An 8,622-nucleotide genomic window follows, 5' to 3' on the forward strand; every position below is an offset into this window, starting at 1 on the left:
GTCCTCGCGGCCCGCTGCCTCGAGGGGAAGATCAGAAGCCCCGGGAGACGGAGGAGGTGGCCGCCACGTTGAACCACCAGGGGCCGCTACAGGACTAAGGGCAAGACTGCCCCCCGCGCGCAGACGATAATCTGGACTCGACTTTTCTGGTCCCGAGAGAGCAGCACAGGAAACTTTTTATTTTGGTGATGAATTGCCAATCCCCGCACATATAACCGTCACTCGTGCAAACTTCACTGCCCTCACCCCACAGGGGCTCTCTGGCCCAGGTCCGCGGCCCGAGGCCGTCTGGGAGAGGGCTCCTGGCGCCCTTCCCGCGGCGCTTCTTGGAGCCGAGTTTGCTAGGCTGCCGCAGCCGCGGTGCGGAATCAGAAGCCTAGCCTGCTCGCCGGCCCGTCTTTCACTTTTTAATTGTAAGCTTGGCTGAAGCCAAAGAAGTTACTGACGCCCCGTCAGGTGGTGGAGGAAGAGGGCCTAGACGGCCTCGAGGAGGAGGAGTAGAGGAAAGTGGAGCGAATGGTCCATCCCGGCGGGAGCTGACTGGGCGAGTGGCCGCGCATGTGCGCCTGCATGGAGGCCAGGCTGGGGCAGCCGGCCTGGCACAGAGGGCAGCGGTAGGGTGCGGCCCCGTGCGTCCGCAGGTGCTTGGTCATGGCTGAGAAATCCCGGGAGCGCTGGGGACAGAGGCTACAGGAGAAGGGCTTCTCTCCTAGGGAAGGTGGAGGGGAAGGCTCATGAAGGAAAGAAGGGAGTGAAGGCTCGCCCAGGGGTAGGTAGGGGCAGTTGGGCAAGGTTGTTGCTCGGGAGCATGGCATTCACAGAAGGACTTAGGAGCGGGCCCACTGGAGTTTGGAAGGAAGCAGTTTGCACAGGGCAGGGCGCCCATACCTGTGTGGACACGGTAATGCGTCTCCATCTGATGTTTAAGTGAAAACCTCTTCCCACAGACAGAACAAGGATAGGGCCGAGACCGAGCAGGAGTGGGTGGGGAAGGGTGTTGGTGAGATGGATGGCTTGCGGTGCCGACATGACCCACACAGGTTGCTAGCTCACCTGTGGAAACAAAAGGCAAAGGAGGGCAGGGCTGGGATTCCCAGAGCCGGGTCACTGGAACACTCAGGCTGGGGCCATAGTGGTACTGAGGCAAAAGCACCCTCACCCTACTCACCTGTGTGCCTCTGAGCAGACTCTTCCGTCTCCCCAGGGCTGAGCTGTGTGGGGCCCTGGGGGAGGGAACCTGGAGGGAACAGAGTGAAGCAGGCGCCCTGCTCAGGCTGGACTCCTGGAGCCCCGGCCTCAGTCCCAGCCGAGAGACCATGTTACAGGGTGCATGCCAGGCAGTGAGGGGCTTACCTGGGGTGGGGCTGGAAGAGGCCAACTGGTTCTGGCTCCACAGGCCTTTGTGGAGGTTCAGGGACAGTGGGATCCTGGGGGTGGGATGGGGAAGAGTTACAGCCTTGGTTACACCTGGGATCCTGCAGATCCCTTTCTGGGGAGGGAGGAGTCATAAGTCCTCTGTGGGGACTGGGCTTTGGCTTGCCCTGTGGTGACAGCTTCTTGTCCTACCTCAACTGAGGAAATGTAGAGATAAGAGATGTGGTACCCTTCCACCTGTCACTGCTGCCTCTCCTGAGCCACTCCCTCCCAGCCAGAGGTCTTCCATAAGACCTTCGACTCACCTCTGGTCCCGAGGCCAGACCTCTTGCCAGGCTCCAGTCATAGGGATGCTATGAGAGAAGGGAGTGCCATATCTAGGCGGCAACAGAAGGATGCTCCACAGGGCAGGCTGGCCCTCCCCCAACCAAGGGGCCTCAGCCCACCAAGGCCTGGGGGTGATGCCAGTTTGGAAGGAACCTGCTGGGGGAAGGGGGCCAGGGAACTCCCGCAGACTTTCCTCAGAGTCCCTTGCACTGTCCCTCAACCACATGATTACTTCTTGCTTCCCACCTACTCTGCCATGGCCAACAAGGGCTTGGTGGAGTTTCTCCTTTGGTCTCATCTGCTCCCCTTGACCCTCCAGAGTTGCCTTTGCCATCTCAGGGCTCTCTCTTGGCGGCCTATGCCTGTGCAACATCTCCTGCTCTTTCCCACCAGCCCTAACAAACTTCTCTGGTCTCTGCTTCTCCCCAAAGGCCCCCAAGCCTCTCATCAAGTCCCTTGTGGGTTTCTCTAGCTCCTCTTGTTGTTTCTTCAGCCCTGGACCCAGCTCTTCTCTGGCCATGTCCCTTCGAGCCCTAATGCATGCCTCTTCCAGGGACTGCACCCCCAGTGTTCTGGCTGCCTCCTCAAGGGGCCCCAGTTCCCCAGGATGCAGCTCTAGACTCTCCCCATAAACAAAGTGCAGAAGTTGGGCAAAGGTGGAAGGGCTGATGCCTTTCGCCACAGCCCAGTGGCCCCTGCGACCCAGTTGCTGGCTCACACCTGCCAGCACCAGGCTGTGGGCAGGGAACTCCTGGCTCCCCACTGTGATCAGGGTATCACATAGTGCTGGCCGGAGCCTGGCTGCTAGCCGTACCAGCCGATCAGAAGCATAGGGACTAGGCAGTCTTGTTGGGGACAGGGGCATTGTGCCTTGCCTGGATACCAATCTCAGAGGTTCTGAGAGAAAGGCCACAGTGTAGGGTCCATGGTGAAAAGGGGAGGGAGGAACTGCATACTCAAGCCTGTGGAGGTGAGGGAAGAAAGAGTGAGTTGCTGGCTTTGAATCAGCTCTCTGTCCTGAATGGAGCAGATAAACTGACCCAAGAGAAAACCTGAGGTTGTTCAGAATCATAGCAGGGGTGGAGATGGTGAGAGAATGGAAATTTGATCAAATTCAAGGACCGGACATTGAAGAGCTATCTTAAGTAGTGGATAGATAGATCCTGCCAGTTGGCAATGTCTGACTTAAGGGAGAGCAGACACTGATATTTCTGCTTCTCCAAGCTCCTCTGCAGGTAAAGACCCCCAAGTAGGCCCCGGCTCTCATTCCAGACAGGATCACCACAAAACCCAGTCAGCCATGTAAGTTAGGGATGGAGCCAGACACAGTTTCATGGGAGTTTAGAAAGCTAGTGTGTCCTCCTGCAAGCCTGTCATGTGGAGCTGAGGGTCCTGAGAGGAAAAAAGGGCAGCAAGATGGGGTCATAGCTGCAGAAAGCAGGCTCAAGGCATCAACTAATCATCTCCCTCTGGATGAAACTTCTAGAAACCACCCTCAGAGAAGGAACTGGAAGTGACCAAAAGCTCCCATGCAGTGAGATAAAAGAGAGCAGGTTGGAACCCACAGGAAAGAAGGCTCCTCACCCAGGGATGGAAAGATGTCGGAGAAGGCTTTGACGCTGGAGGAAGCAGGCGAAAGGGAAATGGAAACTGTGGAGGGAGAGGCTATTTCCTCTCAAGATAAGAATAAGGAGACGGTTCAATTTTATTTTTCATAAGCCAAAAATGAAGATTAGAAAGACAGAACCCAACAAGGCAGAAGTTTGTCACACATCAAAACCACCACATTGGCTTTTAAGAAGAGAACTGGGAACCCAGATACAAAGAGACAGACCTAAGTGACCCAGAGCCCAGCAGGCATATTCCTAAGTGTGGGCTCACCCTGACTACAGACCCCGTGGGAGGGAGGAATTACTACTTGGACATCTCACAGGGAGGGCTCCAGGCTGGCAGGAAGTGGACAGAAAGAGGAGTGTAATGGAAGGAAAGTTTCAGTTGGGGAGAAGCAACCACTCACCGGTTGTAGCTTCCTCCTGGACACCGCATGCTCTGAACTGCTGTTGGGGCTCGTGGCCCCCCTACTCTGGAGCTAGCCCCGCCCCTGACTTCACAGTCTTCCATTGGGTGTCCCGAGTATCAGTCTGCCACAGTCCTCCAAGGGGTGTGGTCTTATACCCCTGGCTGTGCTTCACCCCTCCAGGAGAGACCACTCCTCTCCTTCCAGAACCCAAGCATTCTGCCTCCTGACCTCTGGTCTTATTTCATTTGTGAATTTCTGGAGTCAAAGAAGTATATCTGAAGCAATAAGAACTTTGGGATAATCGGACCTTCATTTGACTCTCATCTCTGCCACCTACTAGTTGAGTCACCTTGGGCAAGTCACCTCTCTGAACCTCAGTTACCTCATCCGTGAAATAGGGATAAGCTCTGCCTACCTCATTATGAGGTGGGGTGAAGATGAAATGACCTGGTGTATGTGAAAGTGGTTTCTCGGTACATAGCATCATTCAAATAGTATTAGTTCTGTTTCTTAGAGATGTCAGTAGAGCTCTAGCAGCTGGAAGCTCTTTTTACTACCTCAAAAGTAAAAAGGACTGAAACATCTGGATTCTAAGAAGAGAGCAAAAGAGGGCCAAAAGCATGCCTCCTCCTCCCTCTCTCTGACTTGGTACTGGGAAGCCTCCACTCCTCTGTGGGAATGACCCAGGTCATCTGGGCCATCACTGGGGATGGGGTATGTGAGTGACTCAGATCCTCCCATCATGCTCTGAAGGGGGCAACCCCAGGAAGGGCCTGCGGTGGTCTTCGAAGAGAAAAACTTTTCTTGGGCTGATGACAGATGACATTTCTCTGAAATCAGGACTTCGGGGTTTCTTTGACTTCCTGCCCAGGGGGTGAAGGTCCTCAGAGATTTGCCCTCTTTTCACACTTTAGCACTCCTTAACCTGGGGAAAAGATGAGGTCTGAGAGACTCACATTTCTTTTTCTGTTTCTTATTATTTCTTGCAGATTTTTCACACATAAAACAGGTATTGCTAGATAGCTTATGATATGTGCCTGACATATATGCCTAATAATAACTAGAAGAGTGACAAGTCAGGCACTGGTAGGCTGGTCTGATGACAAGACCCAGTCTGCTTTCCGCAAGGCTTCTCTCCTAGATTCTGATTCCCTCCTAGACTCAAATATTATGTCTCCAAAACCTATTTCACCTTTTGGCTTCAGGACCCCCAAACGTTCAGACCACCCTTCTACTCTCTCTTGAGACTGAGCATGCCTTCATTCTACCTCTCATTCTAGCTTGGGTCCAAGCAGATGTTATCCCTTCCTAGATCAAACAGGGTGTGCCAATGGGTGGGGCCAGTGGAGGGGCAATAATAGTGTGGGGAGAGGGGAAGATGAGTCAGAGTGAAAGGGAAAATGCAAATGGGGAAGTTGTATTCTTGCTAGTCTGGTCGTTAAATATTTTCCATTTCTAAGCTTTCTAACTCCTCACACCACCACACCCAGGGACCCATGAAATACCCATATAAAAGACCCTTGACTTGGACACAGAAAAACGCCAATCCTTGACGCGTATGTATATGGAGGGAAAACATCCTTCCTCTCACACAGAAATACACTCTCTGAGGATGTGGAATAAGTTGGGGAAGCCACAAAGGAGGAACCCCAAGTGTAGGTATAGGGGTCTGGAAGATTACGTCGTCACCCAGTGGAATGGGGTCCCCCTCACTTCCCAGGCCTACAGCATGTGCCCATGACTCAGCTTCCCCACTGGTGGTTTGCCCATTGATGTTCAAAAGAGCAGGAGGCTGTGCTCAAAGAGTAGCATTTTCTTATCCAAATGCAGTTGACAGGGAGTGCCAACCGGCTTTCAGGAAACCTAACAGGGAGGGTAAGGGGTGAGGGGACTCCCTGTTTAGTGAACTAAAGCCCCCAAGGTTGGGAAACCCCATCTTTCCCTCCCACTTGGTGTCTTCCCTCACCTAAGGCTATCCCTTTAGAGACTGCCTCCTTAGAGGTGTCTCTCGGGCCCTCTATATCTCAGTCCTTCCTGCCTACATTCTTGACGCACCGTCCAAACCATCTTTCACTGAGCAGTGACAGCAGAAGCAAATACCACTTTGACTTGGAAGGGTAAGCACACTGCTGACTGTTTCTTTTTTTTTCTCTTTGGCCACAAGTCATAAGGAACTTCCCCAACAAGGGATCAAAGCCCTGACACCTGCACTGGAAGCGCAGTCTCTTTATCACTGGACCACCAGGGAATGTTGTGTTTCTCTTCTCTTTCCCCACCAGTCTCAGAAACCTTGCCCACCCTCCACTTGCCAGGCTGACTCAATAGGAATCTCCTGCAGTTGTCTCTCTGGGGTGGAACCAGGAAACCACAGGTTTTGTGGACACAAGCCTGCATCTTGGGATAGAGTGGAGTACGTAGGAGAGTTTACATAGGATGTAATTGGAAGAGAAGTATGTGGGAAAAGGAGGTATGATTTTTGCCTCTCAGTCCTTTATAATACTTATATTACTAAATAAAGTTTGAAATCTGATATCTTTTATTCTTACTGATATACCTGAACATAAGCCCTTTCAAGCACAACTCAGCTTGATGTAGAAATTGTCAAAAGAGCAATATAAGTATGGATTCTCTCTAAATATTATAATTAAAACTTAAAACATCAGGGAACTTCCCTGGTAGCTCAGTAGCTAAGACTCTGTGCTCCCAACGCAGAGGGGCCGGGTTTGATCCCTGGTCAAGGATCTAGATCCCACAAGTTGCAAATAAGAGTTCGCATTATGGAACTAGAGATCCTGCATGCCACAGGAAAAGGGAAAGATCCTGTGTGATGCAACTAAGACCTGGTGCAACCAAATAAACTAATTTTTAAAAAGAACCTGCCTCTTAAAAAACAAAAGGTTAAACCATCAGAATATGCCAGTTAGAGGGATGCTTATTTGTCTTATGAAAAATACTCCCTTTGTCTTGTGTATTAAATATTGAGTACCTCCAAAGTCAGGTTAAACAAGATTCAATTTAGGAAAGTTCTATGAACTTTCCACTCTTCCCAGAGACGCATCGCTTTCTGCAAATTAAGGTGATTAAACTCCCCACATTTTATGCAGCTTAAAACCAATTACCCAAACCTTACAGAAAACTTGAAGTGTTTATTCTTCATTTAAGTACATCCAAGACATAACAGAGAAGAGATGCCACAGAGTGAATGGGTTTCTTTCTTCCCTTAAATCTATGTTCTACATAACCCAAGATCTGGATATAGTAATAGGCAGGTGAGCTGAATCTAGGTCATAGAGACCCTATTATAGCACACTTTTTGTAGATTAAGTGGCAAAAGAACCAGACTAGAAATAAAAACAATTTAGGTTCCACTGCATCTTCACAATAGCTTTCTTCTTCAGCCTTAACTTGGGGCTAACTCTTCTGAGACCTTCAACTTCCTCACAGGGACTGCTTTCCACACCGGTGTTGAATATACATATTGCCTCAAATCCAGACAGAGGGCGCCACTCTGACCTCTAGTTGTGTCCCTCCCCTTGGGCTGAGGAGTCCAAGGGTACCTAGGAAGTACCCACTTGTACCTCCCAATTCTAGACCATACTCTGGGAACTCAAAACCCCTGACCTCCTGGTCCGAATGGTCCACTACCCAGGCTCACACGAGCCTCAACCCTAGATCTATACTCTTCAGAATGGTGTGGCCCTGAATGGGTGGGAGGGGCATGGAGACTGAGCTTGGACAGGCAGGCTAGTGTGTGCGACACCTTGAAGTATGTGCTAACACCAGATATGGGGAGAAGAGGGAAAATCTTCCATTTCTGCTGCTGCTAAGTCACTTCAGTCGTGTCCGACTCTGTGTGACCCCATAGATGGAAGCCCACCAGGCTCCCCCGTCCCTGGGATTCTCCAGGCAAGAACACTGGAGTGGATTGCCATTTCCTTCTCCATTTCTAGTTTTGCCTAATAGATAATAAGGGGGGCCTGCTTTAATCTAGTAGTTGTTATTAACCTCTCAGGGGGTCACTATCCTTTTTAAAATCGTATGTTATGAAATCAACTCTTTACATCAGAAAATTGTAGATTCTCATACCATTTTGCATATGAATGACAGGAGAGTCACAGACTGCTCTGAAACATCCTTGGACAGGATCCACTCCTCCCCTTTGTGGTTGCTCCCCTCCCCACCCCTGGCCCCAACAATATACACATAGTTTTTTCGATTATTTCCAGGAGCTCATAGACCCTTGTAATCCACTCATAGACTACCCCCTTGCACCACACCTTTAACTCTGGGTGTACCCGAAAGCACCCTGAAAGCTTTAATACTTTGTAGAACTTGAACAGCTGAGTGAAATTAGATATCAACCTCCTGCACCATAAGTATAAAAATCTTCAGTAAAGATAGCATGGGTGACTTCTAAAGAGCAGGATATCTCACACACCTCCTCCTGTGTCCAATACAATGTCCATCTTCCCCAAGCCCCTGCCCCATGCTTAGAACCTGATATCTTCTGGAAATGACCAGAAACAGTTTGGGGGGAAAAAATGGGCACAGGGACTAAAAGGCCCCAGACACAACTCAATCCTGATTCTGTCTAGAGCCACCACAAGTCAATAATACTTCATGGAGGGCAAACAACCTGCTGGAAGTCAGAGACACCCTCCTCTCCCCGGAACCTCCAGAAAACCACAGGCCTAACCTCTTGGCACTTTGTCCAACTTGTACCCAGTACTGGAAAATCTTCCGTGAGCACCCCAACCTGGGATCCAGAGACCTCCCCACCCCCAAGGCCTTGCAGTCACATGTTCCCAGCTCAGCCAGGATGCAAAGACGCTTGACAACTTCCTTTTGGGCTTTTGACTTCATCACACTTACTCTCAGCCCAGACTGGGTCCAGAAACTCC

At 50.7% G+C, this 8,622-nt stretch overlaps 1 protein-coding gene across 4 annotated transcripts; it reads right to left on the bottom strand.

The window, feature by feature from the left end:
* Positions 1-152: 152 nt before the first annotated feature.
* On the bottom strand, positions 153-3,857 carry ZBTB32 (zinc finger and BTB domain containing 32). Of its 4 annotated transcripts, XM_088830734.1 has the most exons (7): positions 3,719-3,857; positions 2,577-2,663; positions 1,680-1,727; positions 1,354-1,427; positions 1,169-1,237; positions 889-1,053; positions 153-709 (listed from the first exon to the last, which is right to left on the bottom strand). In XM_088830734.1, the coding sequence occupies exons 1-7, from the start codon at positions 3,820-3,822 to the stop codon at positions 453-455; spliced, it is 804 nt and encodes a 267-aa protein (XP_088686860.1). In that variant the 5' UTR covers positions 3,823-3,857; the 3' UTR covers positions 153-452. The 4 variants fall into 4 exon arrangements, with proteins under 4 accessions (XP_088686860.1, XP_055266855.2, XP_088686861.1 ...); XM_055410880.2 differs by having other exon boundaries at positions 1,680-2,663; XM_088830735.1 differs by lacking the exon at positions 2,577-2,663 and having other exon boundaries at positions 3,719-3,852.
* Between the last annotated feature and the right edge of the window lie 4,765 nt (positions 3,858-8,622).

This window comes from Moschus berezovskii, chromosome 22 (genome assembly GCF_049115385.1).
Source record: "Moschus berezovskii isolate FMDL1 chromosome 22, NW_MosBer_1.0, whole genome shotgun sequence".
Taxonomy (NCBI): domain Eukaryota; kingdom Metazoa; phylum Chordata; class Mammalia; order Artiodactyla; family Moschidae; genus Moschus; species Moschus berezovskii.

Coding starts and splice junctions, on each gene's coding strand:
- ZBTB32 (XM_088830733.1), bottom strand. CDS start 2,773: ATGATTCTGAACAACCTCAGGTTTTCTCTTGGGTCAGTTTATCTGCTC. Junction 1,428..1,679: donor GTCTGGCCTCGGGACCAGAG/GTGAGTCGAAGG, acceptor TCCCACCCCCAG/GATCCCACTGTCCCTGAACC. Junction 710..888: donor GCATTACCGTGTCCACACAG/GTATGGGCGCCC, acceptor CACCTTCCCTAG/GAGAGAAGCCCTTCTCCTGT.